General features: G+C 53.9%; 1 protein-coding gene across 35 annotated transcripts; it reads right to left on the reverse strand.

Moving 5' to 3' along the window:
* Nucleotides 1-6,083: 6,083 nt before the first annotated feature.
* On the reverse strand, nt 6,084-21,258 carry CELF3 (CUGBP Elav-like family member 3). 35 transcript variants are annotated; one of them, XM_025360767.1, is made up of 13 exons: nt 20,317-21,258; nt 19,001-19,083; nt 13,778-13,826; nt 13,255-13,380; nt 13,034-13,113; nt 11,840-11,983; nt 11,555-11,696; nt 11,161-11,310; nt 10,684-10,749; nt 10,236-10,376; nt 9,841-9,984; nt 8,719-8,856; nt 6,084-7,132 (listed from the first exon to the last, which is right to left on the reverse strand). In XM_025360767.1, exons 1-12 carry the CDS (start codon nt 20,459-20,461, stop codon nt 8,729-8,731), a joined length of 1,398 nt encoding a protein of 465 aa, XP_025216552.1. In that variant the 5' UTR covers nt 20,462-21,258; the 3' UTR covers nt 6,084-7,132; nt 8,719-8,728. The 35 variants fall into 35 exon arrangements, with proteins under 35 accessions (XP_025216552.1, XP_025216558.1, XP_025216543.1 ...); XM_025360773.1 differs by having other exon boundaries at nt 10,236-10,373; nt 13,255-13,383; XM_025360758.1 differs by having other exon boundaries at nt 13,255-13,383.
* Between the last annotated feature and the right edge of the window lie 316 nt (nt 21,259-21,574).

A 21,574-nucleotide genomic window follows, 5' to 3' on the forward strand; every position in this document is an offset into this window, starting at 1 on the left:
GGATCAAACCCTTCTTTGCATGAAGCAGTGTTAGTTGTGACTCTTCTCTCTCCCCTTCCTCTGCACTTCCTTTCTGTAATCCCTACTGTTGTTCTTAGTCCCAGCTTCTGCCCAGGGAGGCTTCTACCCAGACTTCTTTTGCAATTTGTCCCTTGGAAGAGGGGGGCTCCCAGTGCCCCCAGCTTCATCCCGGCAGAACCAGCAGGATCCTCCTGGTCTCTCACTGGCCTTCCTCCACACTTGGTTTCTCTGGGATAGAAGCTCAGAGCTTTTTATGGCCCAGGAGAAAATGTAGACCCTGAGAAACCTGTCCCTGCAGAAAGGTTCCCTTGGGCCATGCTTTGGGCCCTCTGCTCTTTATATGTTTATTCTATTCTCAATTTTTCCACCCTCTCCTTACCCTAGGCCTAAGCGCAGGTACAGATATGTGCGTGCTCAGGGCAGCTCCTAGGCCTGGACCGAGCTCTCAGGGAGGAATTAGATAAATATTCCAACATCCTCATGCCTGGCTCATTTAGTTTCATCCTTTAGTTACCCAGGCCAGTAGCTTTGGGTTATGCCTTCCTGTAGCTCCAAACCCAACACTTGGAGCAGCAGAATAGGGCACCGCCAGGAGATGACTCTCTCTCCTATCTCAGAATTTGCCAGCTTCTGGGCTGGGCTCCTAGGAGGTAGTTTTCTTGAAGGGGACTGCATCCTAGTTAACCTGAATTTTCCAGACCAGGAGGGACTGCTGTGCCCTTCCTTCTCGCCATTATACTGTTTGGCTAGATTCATTCAGCAGTAGAAGCTCTTTGATCTGTTGACCCCAGCATACTGCTGTTTCTTCACCAGCTTCATTGTGTCACAGTAGCTTCCTTTTGGAGGATGATGTGATAGAGCACTCAGAGAGAAAGAGGGAGAAGAGAGGTAGTGGGTATGCTTCTCTAGCTCCCCATCTTCCAGGTCCACCTCTTGACGTCCTGTTCCCCTAAACCTGAGCACATCACGCCAGGCCTCATTGCTGCCAGGACAGCATCAGCTCACTCCTCAGCAATAATCTAGGGTATGTGGGAAGGTCAGGGTTGTGGGAAGGAATAGAATCAAAGAGGGGAGTGATATGGGGTGGAGGCACTTGGCCACCTGCTAAACTTGGACATTAATTTTGTATCATGACCCCCTGTTAAGCCAGTGAGCTGGGCTTCAGTTTTTCCCAGGCCATGCACATTTAATTTATTTCAGAGAAACTCTAATTGTATTTTCACTGCAGTATCTTGTATTTTTTATTTGTGATTTAAGAAATGTGAAGAGAAAATACACAGACACAATAATGGCTAACAGTGTTTCTTTCATTCCTTGTTCTAGAGCTAACCACTCTAAAATTGTTTGGTAATGTCACTTAGTGTAATTAATTGTAACATATTCTTTTAAATAAATTGATTTATTGATCAAACACTTCTTTGGTTTCCTAGACTACAAATCCTTTGGGTTGTGTGGGAAGAAGTGAAGAGGGACCTTTGAGATTTGAGTTAGAGTAGTCAGTCTGAAAAGAAGAAGAAACATCTAACCAGTTTTCCCAGGTAACTAGTGGGACAGTTTTTTGAGGGCAGGGAATGGAGAAGGGTGAGGAAAGAAGCCACGGAAGCCCCTTTGTTTGCAGTTCTCTTCCCAGTGGCTCCTTTGAAAATTCCTTCTTCTCCTTCAGATCTCAGAGGTGACTGAGCTTACCCCTCCCATCTGCAAGCTTGCACAAAAATCCTTTGAAGATTCACAGGATTCCTTTCTCAGCCATGCAGATAGAGCCTGGCAGAGCTTTTGGTACAGATCTTAGCAATGGCCCCTCCTCCCCACCCCCAGCAACATGTATATACTTTTTCAGGTAAATCGGGAAAGTTTTTCTCTTTGGGATCTGGACTGAAAGGAACACATGACTGTTGAATGGCCAGCGCAAAACTAGGCACTGTGGGTGGCCTTACTCTCCTCTGCTCCCACACGCCTGAGAAGAAGGGTGGTCCTACTGCCTTTTGCTTTTACAGAGGCATCTGAGGTGCTGGGGCCTAATTACCTGCTCTCAAGAGTACCTGTTCCTCTCTGTACATTTGTTTATGAGCTGACTCTGGTCTGAAAAGCTCAGCATTTGTAGTGGGTGAGACGTTTTAATTTTTTTATAAAGCTTCATTTATTATTATTTTTACAACTTCTGACCACATGCTTTGGTTCCTTAACTGATGACCATAAGACCAAGGACCATTGTGACATTTTGTTTGGCAGCTTGGGAAGAGACATTGTTCAGGGGCTCATACACTCACCCATCCATTGGCTTTGGATATTTAAAACCTAAGAAACACCACTATGCTAATGGAGGGGGAAATGTTATCTTTCCTAAGCAAAGAATCCATAAAGAACAACAAAGTGGAATTCTAGAATTAGAGTTACAGTGGTTAAAGTCAAACTTTTATTAGGTATCTGCTGTTGGGGGTGGGGTGGGGAGATTGAGATACTGCAACAGACACAAAAGCAAAGAAACATTTCTGCCAGCTTACAGACTCACAGAAGAGTGAGACACTTGCGCGTGGCCATGATACATAGCAGTGAAAGGTTTAAGTGCCATAAGGACTAGAAAAGGAAGGGGAAAGACCTGTGGATGAGGGCCGTTAGGATTTTCATGAAGAAAGTAGTGTTTAAGATGAACCGTTGTAGTGTGAGCAGCATTTCAACAAGAAGGCATTCAACAAACATTTATTGAGCCATTATGTGCCAGACACTGTAGTAACTGGGAATGAAAAGACATGGGAGAAAAGGGGCCGAACTTGCCCAGAGAACAATGAATAGTTCCATTGGGGTATGTGTAGGAACGAAGTGGAAAGTAAGGCTTCGAAGAGCCTTGAATGCCAGACTGAGGTATTCTGTGGAAAAAAAAAAAAAATCAGAGAAGTTTTGTTTTTTATTAGCTGCAGTTTAGAAAGATTGATGCTTCAGAACATAGACAGAAGGACCAATTAGAAAATTGCTGTGATTACTCAGTTAATAAGTATAGGCAGTAATAATTGAAAAAGAGGGAAATGATATGAGAAAGTTTGTGGAAGTGAAATCTTTAATGATTTAATACCATTGAGCTTATGTGAAAGTACTAAAAACTCTTGAGGTTTTATGTCTATGTGACCAGAAAGTAGAAATATATGAGTTGGGACTTTATGGGAGAAAGTTTTAGCATTGGCCCTGTGATGATTTAGATATGGATGGGAAATCCAGTATAGATGTCCAACGGTCATTTCTTATTTACTAAGCAATGTCTAATGTTTGGGGCACTGTTTAGGGTGACGAGGATACAGTGCTGGACAAAGCAGAGTAGGTAGTAAATGTTGGTGAATTAACTTTTAAAAGATGACGATGACTCTTGGCTTCTTGGGAGAACAAATTGTAGGAGAGCAGGAGAAGCAGCATGGAGACAGATGAGAGCAATGTGACGTGGACAGTGCTGGTGGCTGTGGAGATGCAGAGACATGAGTAAGTAAATCAGCTGAATACTTTAGAGGTAGACTTAGTAGGGCTTTGCGGTTGGATTGGGGAGGAGACATGAGAGAGAGGGTGTAATCCAAGTTTTGGCTTGAGTGGGTACCTAGTGGTGCTGCTTACTAATGATGAAGACTGAGGGAGAAAAGGTAATACTAAAATGGAGTTCAGGACAAAAATTAGGCTAGAAACATGTCACTGGGACTTGGTTTTCATCAGGCTGATGAGAGGATGCAATATATAGGAAGGAAACCAAGTTTATGAGGAGCAAGAAGAAGCTGACTGCTCTGTGAAATAGACTGAAAGAGGGGCCAGAGAACAAGGGTCTTATTAGAACCAGGGGCTTGGATCAGGGCTGTTCAAGTTACCAGATTTGGAGAAGAGAATGAGGCTTGGCCATGAATGGGAATTGCTTCAGTCACAAATACCTGAAGCCAAGGCTGTGAAAGGCTTTGAAATTTTAGCGGGAGAATTAAAAGACGAAGGAAACACTGAAAGTCAGAGGGCCTGGCTCTCAGGCCAGCAGAGTCCAACCCGAGGAAATAGAGACACTTTGCATTATGTTTATGCTTTCCAAAGCTTTAAAAATATGGAAAGCGAATGGGAAGTAATTATTTAGGGCTATTTTTTTCCCTAGCCATTGTCCCATCACCTTAATCTCCCTAACTGAGGATATGTTTCTAAAGGTCTGCTTTCATTTCTACAACTGAAAGGCTCCACTCTATCCCTGATATTAACATGTCAGCTCCACTCTTCTGACTCAAGAAGTTATTTTCCTTCTCTTCCCTTTATGCTGCCATTAACATTTGAACATAACTTGATTATTTTAGAAGAAAAAACAGACAATAAAGGTAGCCACTGATGTTGCAGCAGGGGCTGCCACACCGATGTCTGGGAAGAGGCCAAGAAGGAGGCAGCTTCTCAGTCCTGTTGCCACCCTCACCCCCCAGGAGAGAAACCCGAGTCAGTAAATCACTCTGGGAGATGCCCTTTGGTCTAAAACTCACCTTCCGTCTTTCCATCCTGACTTAGAAACTGCCCTGAAGTTGAGGCAGCTCATGGGGAAATTTGTAGATATTAAATGCTGACTCCTGTCCCCCTTGCTACACAGGCTTTTTCTCATCTCTGAGCACACCCACACACACAGCTCTGCGTCGTTGAGATTTCAGGCGCTGTCTACTTGGCTAGGAATACTGGCTGGATTCTTCTCCTTTGTTAGGTCCCATGTCTGATCTTTACCAATCCAAGAGATACTTTTTTCTCCCAAAACAACGTCCACATACATATCTGCATAGCACTTCACATTTTGCTTCTCTTTTTAACTATTCTTAGTTTGAGGTCAATGAAGAGTAGCAGAGGTACAGGGCAGTGATCTGGGGATGAGTTGGGATTTACTCTTGTGCCTTCACAGAGCTCTGACCTGAGGCCAGATCAGAGCTGGAAGTTGAGCAAGTTTATAAGAAGGGACATATTGAGGGTGGGGTAGCAGCCTAGAAGCACATGTACTATGAAGTCAAAGAAGACACCTGTGTGATCCCGAGCCTGCCCTAAAGCAGCTCACAGAGAAGAATCTGGGAAGTGGAGGGACTTAGGGCTTATGTAGTCCACCCTCTACCTGAAGGACTCACTCCTAAGCCTGCTTGCTACTTCTTGGGATCTTTGCCTCAGGTCAAAGAACAGGTAAGAGAACATCATGGGCTTTGGAGTCTGACAAACTGGGTTCAACTCCTACAGCCATGCCTTACTGGCTTTGTGACTCTGGGGAAGTTAACCTTCCAAGCCTCCTTTTCCCGTCTGTAAAATTATATCCTACCTAGGCTGGGCGTGGTGGCTCATGCCTGTAATCTGAGCACTTTGGGAGGCTAAGGCAGGAGGCTTGCTTGAGCCCAGGGGTTCAAGACCAGTCTGGGCAACATAGCAAGACCCTGTCTACAAAAACAAACAAAAAAAAAAAAACGTTTTTTAAAATGAGCTGGGCGTGGTGATGCATGCTTATAGTCCTAACTACTTGGGAGGCTGAGGCAGGAGGATCCCCTGAACCATGAGTTCGAGGCTGCAGTGAGCTATGATCTCACCATCACACTCCAGCCTGAGTGACAGAGCAAGACCCTGTCGCAAAATAATTAGTAAAATAAATAAACTATATCCTGCCTCACAAGGTTGTTAGGAGATAAAATGAGGAAATGCACAATAAAGGCTAGGAACAGAATGACATACGGAGCAGTGGTTAGTAAATGGTGGTGTCACAACTGGCTCCTAGTATCCACACTGGCCTCTGTGCAGAAATGGAGGTCCAGATGTGAGACTGCAAGTCCTCAGCCTTCAGAGGGACAGGGCTGGATACAGAGGAGAGCCTCGGACAGGGGAGATCTCCTTGTGCCCAACTCTACAGGACATTCCAGAATTAAGCCCCAAAGAAGGGCTAAGGGATAGGATCATGAAGCCATGAACAAGGCCTGGATGCTGCTCCAAAGCAAGGGCCTGGCCTTCCCTGATGGGATTTTCTCTCTCAAACCTCATTCTCTACCTCCCTCCCCCTTCCCAGTGTGGGCAGGGAACAATCCCCTACCCTCAACCTTCCAAGACTCTTATTTGATGCTTTTAAACTTTTTTCTTTATTTAGACAGAAAAGACCAACTCTTTGAAAGTAAAATGCAATAAATAAATAAGTTAAGCATAGAGAACTGTCTGAAACTGACTCCCCGGTCTCCCCTTACCACTCCCACCCCCACCCCATTTTCTTTTCCCTAAAACCTTCCTAAAGAAAATGATCAGGTAATAAACCCCTTTACCCCTCCCCACACCCCTCCTCCCAATATCCAATTACCCCCCAAAGCAAAGGGAGAAATTAAGAGAGAGAAAAAAATCCAAGGGCAACATTGTCTAAACTCCCAGAAAGAGAGATGGCAGCGTCCGGGCCAGGCCGGGCGGGCTGGATAACGCACGGGTGGTAGTGGTATTTACACGGAGGGAACCAGCAGAGACTGTAAACATTTTTAGGGATTCAGGGGAAGGTCTTTTCCTCGTGAAAGGAGGAGGGTCTCTGTGGCTGACTGGCAGAGAGGCAGCCCTCAGGGCTCCCCCACACTCTCCTTAGAGGGGGCCCTTGGGGGAGGCAGTGAGTTTTAGGGCTGGGAGCCCAAGAGTCAGGGATATCCTACCTCTAGCTAGAGGGTAGAGGGGAGTGAGAGCCAGCTTCCAAGAAACCCCTAATGTGGGGAAGAGGCTGGGGTGAGGGTGGGCTGGGAGTGTATGGCAGGCCCCTGCAGCTCTCCTGGGGCCTGCACAGGTACAACAGGCCCGCTGGTGGGGGAGGCAAGTACAAACGCTGGGCACAGAAGGCCCGTCACAGGAGCCCAGCAGAAGGCAGATACCCCGGAACCTTCGAGCCTGTTCCTCGCTCCCTCACAAAGGCCAAAAGGGCATCTAGGAGGAAATGGGCCCTTGGAGGCAGGGAAGCATAGCCACGGCCCTTCAGAGAGGCAGGGGGTGGGAGGGGCCGGTGTCTTGTGCCCCCCAGGGGCCACGAAGCAGCGTTTGCCCCAGAACCCAGTCAAGGCCCAGGGCAGGTGTGCGGAGAGGGCCGGGGCCAGTCGTGGGAAGAGGGTGTGAGGCGCCCCTTCCTCTGGTATCTCCAGACCTGTGAAGGAAGAAACATGGGTGAAGCATGGGGAAGAGCCCATGATGCGGGTCATGGGCTCTGGGGGAGGGGAGGGGGCTGGGATGAGTGACAGCATCTAGGATGGGGCTGCCTGAGGAAGGCAGATCATCAGGCCTCAGTCCAAACGGACCCATCTGCCCCCACCCGCCAGCCATGAGAGCAGGGATAGAGGAGACAGGAGGGAGGGGGCGAACCATACAGGAAACCAGAGGATATTAGGAAGGAAATAGTCAAACAGCCCATGAGAAAAATAAAGACTGGAGGGGGAGAGAGGCAAAGAGATGACAACAGACAGGCAGGCAGAGAAATGGAGAGAGAGACAGAGAAGGGAGTGCATGTAAGAGACAGACACCTGGAAAAAAGAAAGGGAACATCCACAGAGAAGGCCAGGGCAGAGCCCAGGTCACAGCTCAGGGATGGAGTCTCATGGGGTGAGACCACCCCCGGCCCCCGGGTAGTGCTCTCATTCCTTTTTGGAAAGGAACACAGAAAGCAAGAGAGAAATGCACAAACACAGACCACAGTCACCAACCACTGTAGACCAAGCACGTCCCGCGAGCTGCCCCCGGCCCTGACCTTGGGCTTGGGGGTGCTTCCCTCCGCGGCCCCTCCCCAAATAACAAACAATCGGCTCCAAAGACAACACGCTCGTTCCATGCAACTTACAGGGGCCCGGAGCAGGGGTCCGGGGATGGGGGCTTCGGCCGACAATGGACACGGGCCCTGGGCTGGGGGGGCCCCCAGGGTAGGGGGAGTTAAGCAGCCAGGATTGGGGGGAAAGGGGAGAAACAGAAAATGTGGGTATTTTTCTTGGGTTGTGTTTTCTCAAGGGTTTGGTCCAAAGGAGATTAAACAATGTGAAAGTAACCAAGGCTTACAGCTCTGTGGCCATGAGGTTGAGGTGGTGGCCAGCAATGGGGGTGGAGGGGACCTGATAAGTAAACTTCACAGGCAGCGCATTTCAACCTCTTCCACCTAAACCAGAGCAACTCCCAAGAGGCCAGGAAATGGGCTGCCCTAGTCTGTCCTGTGCACTCTGCTGCCCCATGGGGCTGCTGCTACGTGGAAAAAATCACCTGAAGTCCAGGGCAACCAGGGCTGATGTCCTCACTTCTCAGGACAACAGAGATTCTAGGAGCCAAGGATTCTAGGGCCCTCTGGCACCCTCAGCCAACCCCTTAATCCTCCAGTCCTATTCCCCTAATTCTACTCCAACCCGAAGGAAAACCAGAAAGAGACACACACAGACATGGACACTGACCAGACAAACGAGACCGGATATTGTGGAAGGTCCAGGGAGTGGACACAGATATATACAAAGACTTGGCTCTTTCTGGGGTCACAGAGTGTGTGTGTGTGTGAGAGAGAGAGAGAGAGTGACTCAGATTATTGAAAAACAGCTGAGGGAGCTGCCCCAGTCCCCTGCTTCAAGTGCTCAGGATCAAGGGTGGGGTGGGCATCCCTGAGGGTGGTGGAGGACAGGGGTGGGGGGCAGTCCAATCGAGGGCCCTGGCTGCAGTGTGTAGAGCTGGGGAGGGAGGCCACAACACAGGAGCGGGACCCACCTGGGGGCCCTCAGTAGGGCCGGTTGGCATCCTTAGGCCGCTTTAGCTGGACTTTGAGGCGCTTCATGCCAATCTGGAAGCCATTCATGGCCTGGATGGCAGCCTGGGCACTGGCCGGATTGTCGAAACTCACAAAGCCTGGGGTGAGAGGGGCATAAGGCCCGGCCCAGCCCCACCTCACTCTCCTGTGCTTAGGAGACCTCCAGCACTACCCTGTGTCTCCCAAGTGTCCGAAATGCCTAGAAAGCTGCCTGACACCTAGCAGCATTCCGTAGGAACTTGTTGATTGATGGGTTGAATGGAGGAATCCAGTCCAGCCACTAAAATTACCACGTTCTTCCCAGCATTCTGTGCAGGGACCCCTTCCTCTGCCTGGATAACTCTGAGCCTGCCCTTTGAAAATGGCCACTTCCAGGCCCTAAATGGCTTCTGAAGCAGAGAAGAACATTCCCTTTTTCCCCTGAGGCAGCCTTTCAAAGATGTGAAGGCAGCTAAAACCGACTCCCTAAGCCTGCCTTTTGCAAACCAAACATCCCCAGACCATGAGCCTATTTCAGACCTCATGAGGCATGAATTTGGCCAGTTTTGTTTTTTTGTTTTTTTGTTTTGTTTTTTTTTTGAGACGGAGTCTCGCTCTGTCGCCCAGGCTGGAGTGCAGTGGCCGGATCTCAGCTCACTGCAAGCTCCGCCTCCCAGGTTCACGCCATTCTCCTGCCTCAGCCTCCCGAGTAGCTGGGACTACAGGCGCCCGCCACCTCGCCCGGCTAGTTTTTTGTATTTTTTTTAGTAGAGACGGGGTTTCACCGTGTCAGCCAGGATGGTCTCGATCTCCTGACCTCGTGATCCGCCCGTCTCGGCCTCCCAAAGTGCTGGGATTACAGGCTTGAGCCACCGCGCCCGGCCAAATTTGGCCAGTTTTTAAGAGAAAAGCTGAAGGAAGAAGAGATGGGCCTGGGCAGCAGCTGGGTGTGGCATGTTGGGTGTGTCAAAATGGTTCTTTTGTACTCTTGGATAATCAGCATTTCAAATACTGGGTCCACTGTGACCATAAATGCCTTCAAATATATTAGACCTTGTCCTGATTTGGAATATGGCAAAAAATGTGCCATATCATATTCTTACCAAAACATTTGCTCTGATTGGTGGCCCGGTCAACAAAGACTTTGGCTGAGATGACATGGCCAAAGGGGACAAACATCTGGAGGATTTCTGAGTCAGTGAACTCCTGGGGCAGGTGGTAGATGAAGATATTGCAGCCATCAGGGCCTGGGTGGCGGCAGAGACAGAAGAAAGAGCTCAGTGACTGGGAGGCGCACACTCCAGGAGCAAAGGTCCCAGGGAAAGCAGATCCTGGGAGGGCCCTCCAGTCCCAGTCCTCGACAGTGTGGGCCAAGCCACCCCCTCTCCACTTGCTTTCATCATGACACGTGGGCAAGAGCTGGGCTCAGCACAGGGCAATAGGGAGTCCCCAAGCCCATAACGAGGGCATTCCAATCTCCCAAGGCCCCAGGCAGTACCTTCTCTTTGCTGCTGCTGTTGCTGTTGCTGCTGCTGCTGCTGCTGCTGCTGTTGAGGGGGTGGTGGGGGCTGCTGGGCGACCAGGGCTGGAGGCTGCGGGAATGCAGGCGCCACCAGGCTGTAGGCTGCTGGGTAGGCTGCTGGGGTGGGGAGGACAGAGAGGCTGATGGGGCTTCCCTGGCTTCTTAAGCCCTCCCAGCCAACCCTGTCTCCCTTCCCCTAGCCCAGGCCAGTGGCAGCTGCAGGGCTGAGAGGTTGTCAGGGAAGGAGCTGCCTCAGACCCCTGGGTGTGCTGCCCTTAAAGACCCCTCCCCACAGTTGGGCTTGTCAGTAAAGCCTGAAGAGGGTGATTGGCAGGGAGCCAAGAAGCCGAGACCCAGTTACTGGGCCTCTTTTCCTCCTGCTGCCCCTCCCACCTGAGCAGGGGCCCGGGCTAGGGCGCCTCACCTGTGTAGTGCTGCATCCCCGCGTAGGCCTGCTGCAGGGGGTCCACGGGAGCTGCGGGGCTCTGGGCTGGGGAGAGCAGCACAGACCATGAGCGTGGACGTGGCATGCAGTGGGAGCCCCCAGTGCCTCTCTGGGCCTCTGGGCCGAGGCCAGGCAGGTGGGGAGCAGAGCTTCTCTGGGCATGGGGTGTGAAGTGAGAAGATGGAAATGCACAAAGCAGTGGGAAGAGGGGAAAGAGCCCAGCATTAGGAAGACTTGGGTCTGACTGTCTTGCAACCCTGGACAGGTCGCTTCACTGCTCTACACCTCAGCTTCTTGGCTGAGCCCAACAGGAAGGATCATCCCCGCCCAGGATGGCAGGGCAGGAGGAAGCACCTGTAACCCCCACAGCTGGAAGGGAAGGTGTGTCCTGCCTCCCTAATGGGAGTGGTGGCTTAGATGGTTGCTGGGATGGGGTGGGCTGGCAGAGAGTCCCACCTGGGTAGGGGTGAACCCCGTTGGGATACAGAGCATCAGGGGCAGGCTGCCCAGTGGGCTGAGTGGGCACCGGGCTGTAGCCGTTGACGCCCAGGGCAGCCGGAATGGCAGAGACAGGCGTGGCAGCGATGGCAGGAGGGGTGCTGGTTCCTGGGGAGGAGAAAGCGACAGGGACAGAGCAGAGGAGCAGACACACACACACACACACACACACACACACACACACGTGCACGCGCAGAGAACCAGTCAGGAAGTCTGCAGGCGGAGGGGAGGAAGTAGGCCACTCTGACCCCTGAGTCCCTCCTAGACCCCGAGGCTTCCCTGAGCAATGCCCTGTGCCTCTCCCTACCCCTACCACGCTTAGCTCCCTTGCCCAGCCTTGCCCAGGCCATACCTGAGGATGGGGTGATGGGGGTGGCGATGAGGCCATTGGCATTGATGGCAGCCATGTGCTGCATCTGCACAGCAGCCATGGTGGCCATGGGGCTGAGGTAGGCACTGTGAGCCGCTACCAGGGCCGCCTGCTGCTGCATCAGCTGGGGGGAGGGGAGAGGAGAGTGGGGCAGGCCTCCTGTGCCCCAGCCTGGCTCCCTCCCAGCCCTGGGTCTTGGCATCAGAAGGGTGGGGGCAAGATACTGGGAGTCAGGAGGGCTGGCCCGGCATTGGGGGCAGTGCTCACGGCCTGGGTGTAGGCGCTGTAGGCTCCGAACTGGAGGGCGATGGGGCTGAACATGCCCAGCTGGGTGGCCACCTGCTGCATGCGGCGGAGACCCCGCTCCTTCTCAGTGTCAGCAAACTTCACCACCAGGCTGGACGAGGCACCCTGGGCACGGGCCCGCACACAGGTCAGAGGTGCAGGGTCAGGGTCTCTCCTCCCCAGAGCCCTCAGGACCTGGTCTCCATTCCACCCCCATGGCATGGCATGGCCTCTCTGAGAGGGCGGCCACCATTTTGCATATGACAGATGGAGAGATTTTAATCCCACCCTCTCCCTGTGCTAGGATGTGCTAGAAGCTAGAAGAAAAATTGAGGAATGTGAAGGCATATGCTTGGAAAGTGAAAGACCTACTAGAATGGAAAGGGCATCATTGGCTTCTCTGTGAGGACTCTGAACTGGAAATCATCCCCACCCCAGGTCGCCACAGCAAATGTTTAATCTCAGGCTAGTCTTCCCTTGTAGCTGCCCTGCGTGCCTTACCACGACTTCTGCCCCCACACCCCAGTCCTCATGGTGTGCCTCAAATCTTAATACTAGTCTGAGCTGAATAAAAGCCAAATTAGAGCATCTGCAAGGACGATGGTAGAATCCTAGAATCTCAAAGCTGGAAGGGGCATAGGGTCATTGGACACAGTTCTCTACCCAATGCTGTGTCCCCTCCGCCAAGTCTCCGTGAGTTATGCTGGAGAGCTGTGAGTTATGGGAAGTGCACAGCCTTCTGAGTCAGCCAGTTCCAATTTAGAGGTGGGTTCTAGGGTGGTCACTGACCTAACGCTGCTGTGCAGGGGCAGGGAAAAGGGGTGTACGTGGGGCCTCTAAGAAAGTGTCCTGGTGCCCCAGCAAATGAGGGTAGGGGGATATGGGAAGGCTGGAGAAGAGATGGGGGTGAAGGGAGGGCTGGGGAATGGAGGGGGAAGGAGAGGGACATGAGGGAAATTTGGCTGAAGATGGATGGGGTATAGGGGAGGAGTGGGGAGGTGGGGAAATGCCATTTGAAATGTGAGGGTGTCCCTAAGCGGTTTGGTTCTTCTGCCAGAACATTCTTTTCCAATAAATTCAAATAGCCCATCCTGAGTGGACTGCTTATCTGGGCCAGGGCCTGGCGGGTGGGCAGGGTGGGAAGGAGAGGCCCAGGGGCAGGGGAGTGGGGCTCACTGGCAGGGTCCGGCTGCTGTGAAGGGTGTTGATGGCTGCCTGGGCCTCGGCGTGGGTCTGGAACTTCACGAAGGCGCAACCTGGAGAGGTTGAGATGGAGGAGGAGAGGGGTGAGCACCCATCCCCATGGGACTCCGCAGTGGAACCCGATGCCTAGGGAGCCATGGGGGTGGAACGGGAAGGGGAAGGGCCCGGTGGGGAAGGGGCAGTGGGTGGGCTACCTTTGCTAGTGCCATCTGGCCCCCGGAGCACAGTGCACTCGTCGATGGTGCCGAAGGGCTCAAACATCTTCCGGACATCCTCATCTGTCTGCTGCTTCCCTAGCATCCCCACAAACAGCTTCCGGTCTTCTGGGTGATAGGGCACAGGAGGAGGGCATGTTCAGGGCCTCCTTGCTGTCTTCCCAGCCCTTCTCCTTCCACCCTTCCCTAGAGCTCCTAACACTACTTCCGCTACCCTAGGGGCCAGTGGCTGTGGGGGCTGATGGTTAGGGAATGGGGTACATTGCAGAGGTTGCTCATCCCAGCTCTGAGGGACTCGCACTCCGCCCTGGGCCTCGGTTTTGCCATCTGTACCCCCCCAGATCTCGCCCCCTCTGGCCACACTGACTCCGGTCTCACCACAGCTGGGAACTCTTCAGAATCGTCGGGCTTTCTCCCTCAAGAAAGGCTACCCCTCGACAACTCCAGGCCCTGGGCCTGAGGATGGGAGGAGAGGAACAGAGTCCAAAGGCACAGAACCTACCTCCTCGGCTCTCGCTGTCGGCTGGCTTGACCTGGATCGGCCTGTTCATCTGAAGGAGAGAAGAGAAGGCAGCTGCTGGGGACCTCCTCTGAACACCCAAGAGCCCTCCCAGGCCGGGCCCTGCAGAGAGACTAGAGGGGCAAGCCCCAGGCCCTCTAAGTTTCTGATAGGAAGGAAGGGACAGGGCCTAATATTGTTCAGGATGAAGGCCTGAGGGGATCAGAGACACGGAGAGAGAGGATGTAGAGGGAGATGCTCATGGGCACAGCTCCAGGCTCAGGTTGGGCTCCCAATGACTTGGCCAGGGATGGGTGCTGCTGTCCTGAGTGGGAGAAGGGGGCCTGCGCATAGGACCCGGGGCCTGAGGGAGAGCCCAACCAAGGGGTTATTTAATAAGAATTGCCTCAATTCTACAAAGTGGGCGCAACAGAGGCCACTCTGTGAAGAAGCCCCAAGGAGGACTCTAGACCGAGGGAGACCTCACAGAGACCCAGACTTCCTTCTGACCCCTAGAGTTGTGTCTGCCTCTCTTTCTGCCCCCCTATACCCCTTGACCCCAGGGGGAAGGCACTCGGGCAGCACAAAGGGAGCAGATGCCCAGTCTCCGTGGCAACGGGAGAATGCGCACCATGGCAACCGCCCACTCAGCCTGATTTATCCGTCCCCGTCGCCCTGGCGACCGTGGTGACGTCATCACTTCTGCTGCTCCACACACCCAGAGAAGGAGTGGGGTGGGGGGTGGTAACAGGGTATGCTGGGGGTGGAGGATTTGGTGGGGGCTGGGAGGTGGGGGAGGGGCCCAGAAAACCTTCCTGATTCTGGAGGGAGGCTTGCAGAGCAGGCCCTGCAGGGGCCATCCCATCCCTTCTCCTGCCTCCCTCCTCCAGAGCAAATCCTTGGTGCCTGGAGGGCTCTAAAGGAGGAGTTGCTGTCCCGTGCTCCTTCGCAATTTACCCTGTGCACGGAAGTCCTCCAGAGCTCTAACCTCTCCCAGAACCCTGCAGTATCTCCCTTTGTTCAGTCTTCAGTGGAAATGGAGAAATTCCTAGTTCCACTCTCCATGTTCTTGTCTGGTGAGAGGACTTGGAAATTACTCCTGCAGGTTGATTTTCTTAACCAGGGTGGGGAGTATTATAGGAACTGGAGAAAGAGGAGAAGGACTTAGTATTTCGTGTCTGAAAATATTTTGCTCTTGAGGACTCTGACAGCTGGAACCACACCTGGTTGCCCCACTCATCTGATGGTGGGGCAGTAGTTCCAGTGACCAAAAAAATTAAACCATCCATTTACATTCTGAGGGTGAGGCTAGAGGTACCCTCAGGAAAGGCACTGGACTGGGAGTCAGGAGACCTGGATTTAAGGACTAGCCCTGCCCTGCCACTTACTAGCTGGGCGACCTTGGACAAGCCACTTGTCCCCTCTGGGCCTCAACTTCCTTATCTGTAAAACAAGGGAGTGGGCCAGGCGATGTCTAGTCAGGTTCCGGTCAGCTCGAGGGCTCCAGCATGTGGAGATCCTGTATGTGGCATCACTTAGCGCCAAGAAGTACAGAAGTCACAGTTGCCCCTGCCCCTTCTCACCCTGGATCCTCACCCAGGTGTCCATCATGCCAGTCAGTCTGGCCGACTCCACCAGTTAGGTATTCCCGGCCTCGGACCAAATGTAAGCCCCACTTCAACTGATACTCCTATCCCAGAGCCCCACGCCCACCCCCCAAATCTCTGGATCTGAGAGCAGCTGGTGGGGAGGGAGGGTAACAGTCACACAAATCCTCCAGCCAATCTGCCCCCAGCTTTATCGCCCGCCAATCTGGGATTATCCCAGCCGAAGCTCAATCTCCTTAGGCGTGTGTGCGCGCGCGAGTGCGCATGCGCAGGCAAAGCACAGTGGGGCAGATGCTCGGGGTGCACAGGCTTTCACCTCCTTCTCTCCTGTGCTCTAGCCAAACCACTCAGGAAATTCCCTCACAGGCACCTCTGCAGCCAGGCACCCACCCCTATGCCCACCTCACAAGAAGTAGAATCAGAACCAGGGTTGGGGGATTCTTAGCTTGGCACTAGCCCCTTCCCAGCACGCCTGGGGATTTGCTGTTCTAGATGGAGATGGGAACCTGGGACCCAGAGAGAAAGTATGCAGTTCCCTCCCGGCATAGGCTCCCAGGCACAAAAATAGCATCTCGAGAAATACCCACGGCTGATGTGGATTCGCACAAAGAGACACACAAGTGTACAAACCACAGCAAGGACCGTGCTTACGGTAGGCTCCCCCTACACGGTCACAGACAGGGCCCTTGGCGCCCCAGTGTCCCCTTCCCAGCCTCCTTCTTCGTGGCCTGGCACTTCCTGTGGGGAGCTCAGGCTTTGTTAGCTCAGCTCGGGCACACCTGCCCCCTCCCCTGAGTCCAGCTGTGCCCTGTTTACCTGGCAACCAGGCACGGTGCCTCTCCTCCCTAGTTACTACCCACCAGGTGACAGGCCCTCCCTCGGGCCTCCCAAAGAAGAAGGGGCTATTTATACCCCAACCCAGTATCGCGGAGCCCCTCCACCACGGTCACTTTTAAGGCCCTCATCCTCGCCAATAGCAAAAATTCCACTTCCAAGAAGACCTCGCAGTTCTCACAAAATCTAATTCTTTTGAGGGTACAGCCTGGGGTCCTGCCACTCCTGGCTCCACACTTGTTCCGGGAGTCCCAGACCACTCACCAGTTCTCTCTGTGGGGCCAGAATCCACCTTCCTGACTGCAGGCCAACAGGGAAGGCCCATGTCCCCCAAGTGGGATTTTGGTTCAGGGTGAAGGGGGAAGAGCTGGACAGAGGGCAACCCCCACTCCACCGCCTCCAGGAGGCCACACCCTGCTCACAGGACAAATGCAGGGACCTGTGGCAGAGCCACTCCTGGGAACTCTTAGGGCAGAGAAGAGGAAATGCGGCTCAGTAGCTATAGGCCCAGCCCCCATTCTTTCTCTTTCTCTCTGCAGCCCAAAATATCACCCTAGTATGGTAGCACCTTCTAGATTTTGGGGGTGACAGAGATGGGGAGCAAGGAGGGGGGGCTAAATGTCTCCCATTAAAAAAAAAAAACCTGCAGTAGGAAGGCATGGAGATTAAACAGTAGGAAGAACACAGTTATGCAGGAGCTGACACAATGCACACACACGCGTGTGCATGCATACACACGTGCAAACACACACTGAGGGGAGAATGCAGGTGAAAGGAGAAGACTTGAGGAAGACAAAGGGTCACAGACGTCTGCTCCCCACAGCTGCCCTGGATCTGCTCCTTCACTCCCTTTGGATGAGGGTCTGCCTTGGAGGATGGAACCCTCATTTCCTACTGGAAGCTCTGTCAGATCCCTCTGGATTCTGTCCCCTGGGGCAAGGACTAAAGTGGAGAATTCAGCGTCACCTGGGAGCTCTGGAGCAGGGCTAGACAATCATTAACCAGGCGCCCTTCTTCCTCACCCCCATCCTGGCCTGGACTTCCTCAAGAAGGGCAGGTGGCGCCTCTCCACACCCAGGATGGAGCTCTGCCTGAGCTGCCAGGCAGCTGGAGGGGCACAGACCCAGGGTAGACACCCACAACTGGTACACATCACCCTTGGGGCTCATGCCCATCCCCAGGCTGTCTCTCATCCATGTTTTCACTCCAATCCTCTTTATCTACCTTTTGCTCTGACCCCCTCTCATTTCTGCAGGGGCTCCGAGATAGGGAGACAACAGAAAAAGACAAATGGTGATGGAGATGAAAACTGTTGATTTGTGAGGGGCCTCCACAGAGAAAAGCGGGGAAGGCAAGTTGGGACTAGATGGGGACCAGGTTTGCCAGGGATACGTGTGCCCAAACTCCGCACATCTGGCCTGTCAGGAGCTCACATGCCTGTATGCACAAACACACACTCGCCTTGGGTCCTGTAGCTCACACACGTGCATGACCCTTAACTCCGGCTGCGACGGGCAATGGCTATTCTTGCCACCAACTGGGATAAGATCGTTGGTGGGGGTGGGGTTTTTGGTGGATTTGCCACAGTTGGCTTTGCTTTCCTAGCAGTGCTCAAAGGTTGAGGCCACGGAAGGGCTGGGTCATGGACCTATGCAAGGTTTGAAGTTGGGGGTGGTTGCAGCAGTTCTAATTTTCCCAGGTCTCCACCTGCCCTTTCCCCATCTGTTTTTCCTATTTCCCTCTTAGGAAGAGATGGGTGAGCAGCAGCAGTCTCCACTTCCCATGTTGGAGAAGCAGTAGAGGCCAGGACAGATGTGTCTCCGGCACCCAGACCCTGCTGAGCAAATGTTTGCTGAAGGTGGGGATGGAGTTAGGTCTCAGGAAGGCACTTGCTGGGATTCACAGTCTGGAAGAAGGCAGAGCAGACAGATAGCAAAGGGAGTGGGGGGCATCCTTTCCCCCCAGCTTCCATGACCGGGGAAGGGGGACAGTCCAAGGTTCTTTCTTCCTGCCCTCAGTTGCCAGCCCAGGCTTGGAACAATAAGCAAGGCTGGCTGGGAAGAAGAAGACACAAAGAGATAGGACCTTGCAGGAGAGGGGCCACCTCCATGGCCACCCCTGCCTCCCTGGGCATACTTGGTGGCATCAGGCCTGATCATCTACAATGTCTGTCCCTGCCCTTGCCTGCTACTCTCAGGCCTACCTCCAGCCCAGACCTGCCTGGGCCTGCCCAGGCCCTGCTTTACCCTAATGCTCTGTGGCTTTGTTCCTGGGACTCTTCCTGGTAGACAGAAAGGAGAAGGGAGCTCAAGAACCAGCACCGAGATGCCAATCCAGCCGGCACCAGCTGCCTGTTCTCAGGTCACAGGCACTCCTCCCTCATCTCACAGCCAGCCAGTCTGCCTTTCCAGAGTGACAAAAGAGTGCCTGGGTGCCTCCTGCTCACCCTGATCCACACTTGGGGTCCAGAGACTTTTCCCCACACCTTCCAACCAGCGGGTCCTCCCTCTAGTGTTGCCCCATGGGCAGCTTGGGAAGTGGGGAAGGGGCTGCATCTGCTCCTGGTAAAAGTCATGTTTACTCCACTAATCGCTGCTTTCCTTCTCTCTGGGTAACAAGAAATGCATGCATCTGTAGCAAGAAAGATGGATGCTAGAGAGAGAGAGAGGGACTTCCTGGTGATGAGAACAGGTGGAAAATATGCTCAGTGTCAGGAGGGTGGTGAGCCTCCTGCCATTTCTATGGCCCTTTTCAGCCCCCTGGCCCTGCAAAGGGCAGGACTCACCCCTGGAAGTGTCTTCTGTTCGTGTAGGGCGCTCTGGGCCTTCAGGGCTGAATCCCGGGCACAGTATGTCAGGAAGGCACATCCTGAGGAGGGGCAGGGGCAGAGAAACACGGCGGGGGGCGGTGAGTCCTCCATCTCCCCTCTCTGAAAGGCTCCCTTCCAAAGACTGACGACTGGGAAGCTTTCCATTCTTGTCATCTTCTGCCTGCTGGGGTGGGGAGGTGTCTCCAAGGGGTAGACACTCTGCCCCAGAAGTGGGGCAGACACCCGGAGGCCTAAATACTGGTGGTGAGGGAAGAGGGAGGACACTTGGGCTGTCAGGAGATGGGCTTTGTGTAAGGAGAGGAGAAGGACCATGTGACCGCCAGACAAGTTGGAGTAGTGTGGCTTTCTCTCCTGCTGAGCTGTTCTCCTTTCCCCTCTCCCTCACCTCCACCTCCCTCCATCTTGGTCACCATCATCCCTCTCTTCTCCCATTTTCCCTATTTCCTCATCTCTCCCCAACTCCACCATAGGCAGGTGGAGGGTGGAGAGTGAAATAGAGAAGGGAAGGGAAGAGCAGTTAGCCGGAAGTGCCTCTTCCCTGTGCCAGGTGGAGGGGGAGCTAGTGTGGCCCCTGGGATCTCCAGTGCATGGAGCTCTCCAAGTGCTGACCCCGACCGCCCTGCCTAGCCGCATAGCCCTTGGATAGGCCTGAGGAGCACCCTCCCTTCTCCCTCACTCTCTTAACTTTCTAAGCCTCCCACACTTTCCAGATCTTTGCCAATCTCCAGCCTTCATGCCCTGCTTCCTAGTCCCTCTCTTTAGTCCTGGAGCTGCCTTGCCCAGTCCAGCTCCACGCTTTCCACATTAAGCACCTGACCCTGTGTCCTGACCCCCATTCCAATATTATCTGAGGCTGCTCAGATTCTCAGTCTTGCTACACACACACACACACACAAACACACACACACACACACACACACACACACACACACACCCCTACCCAGCTGCTTATCTCCCAAACCAGCTCTCTTGTCCCTCCATTCTTTCTTGAGTTCATCCCATGTGACATCAACACCCCCATATGTCTGGGATCCACATCTTTGCGCCCTCTTGACAACTCTTTGCCCAAAAGAGGCCCTCCTTAGTCCTTCACCTGGGTTTCCTGATCACTAGCTGAGTTCTTTTTATGCTCCTCCATCCACTTTCCCCAGCCCTGAACTCCTCTCCTTCCACATCAGCCCTTCCCAGCCGCTCCACCCCTCCAGCCTGGCTTAACTACCCCCAGCCTCCCAGCCCACCCCGAAGCCTCTTCAGCCTGCCCGACCCCTCACCCTTGTGCAGCCCGGTGTACTTGTCCTTGATGACAGTCAGCTCGAAGATCCGACCAAACTGTTCGAAGATGGGCTTCAGGTCCTTCTCCTCCAGATGCCTCGGGATCTGCCCCACAAACAGCTTGATGGCATCCGGCTCCTTCATCGAGGCGGCCCAGGAGGAGGGCCGAGGGAGCAGGGAGAGACCCAAAGGCCAAGGGGAGCTGCCCAGCAAGGAGATAAGTGGTGGGGCCCGGGGGCCCAGCCGGGGCTGGCTTTCCCTTTGGCCCCCAACCACGCTGCTGAGCAGAGGGGCGGCTCTTCACACAAAGGAGGCCCAGGGAGTTGAGGGCTAGGGGTCAGGGGTCTAGGCAGACGCTGTCATGCCACCAGGGGGCATCGCCCAAACAAACGATCTCCCTCCCAGAGATCTGGCAAATGTCCCAGGATGGGGGTGAGTGTGGCCAAGACCTGGAGGGAGAGGTGGTAGCCGGGGCGCTGGGGCTTAGAGGGCTGGGAACTGGGAGTTGAGATGAGAGCTGGAGGCGGGGAAAGGGCCTGAGGAGGGTAATAGGGAGGAGACTGAGGGGTTAAGGGGCCTGCAATGGTTGCCAGCAGCGTCAGTGAGGGGGGCCCACTCCTGATGTGGGGCAGGTGAATGTCTCGTTGGCTTCCCTGGGAGGACACCTCCCCTGTGACGGATCCTTCTGCTGGGTCCGAAGATCCCTGATGCCAGACGCTTGATCTCTGATGGCGGCAGGGCTTCAGGGGTCCCTTTTGCCCTGCCGCCCCCCTTCAGGTCCTCCCCTCAGCCCCCCTCCCACCCCCACCCCGGTCCCCGGGCCTGGGCTGCTGCCGGCTGCTCCCGCCGCTGGGGCTGCCTGCTTTCCCGGTCACCTGGGTCCCGGAGCTCTGCTCTCCGGCCGCGCTCTCCTCAACAAAAACCTCCCCCCTCCACACCCCCCTCCCCACTCCCACCTCCTTTCCCCTGACATCAGTGATGTCAGTCTCAGGGGTCGAATACAAATTCTCTACCCTGGAGAGGGACGCACAATCCAAGCAAGAGCCACGCCCTCGTTCTATCTCCATCCTCCCTGACTCCTTTCCCGCCCCCAGAAGAGCAGCTGGTCCTGTTGATAATAACCCTTCCCCCATCTTACTCCCCAGTCAGTAGTTGGGCAAAGCACTAAGATGGAGAATTTACAGAGGAACCCTAAAATGGGGTCCATTGTTCCGGGGGCTGGAGCTGTCCCCGGTGCTGGAAGACTCAGGAGATGGG

Source organism: Theropithecus gelada, chromosome 1 (genome assembly GCF_003255815.1).
Source record: "Theropithecus gelada isolate Dixy chromosome 1, Tgel_1.0, whole genome shotgun sequence".
NCBI classification, from domain to species: domain Eukaryota; kingdom Metazoa; phylum Chordata; class Mammalia; order Primates; family Cercopithecidae; genus Theropithecus; species Theropithecus gelada.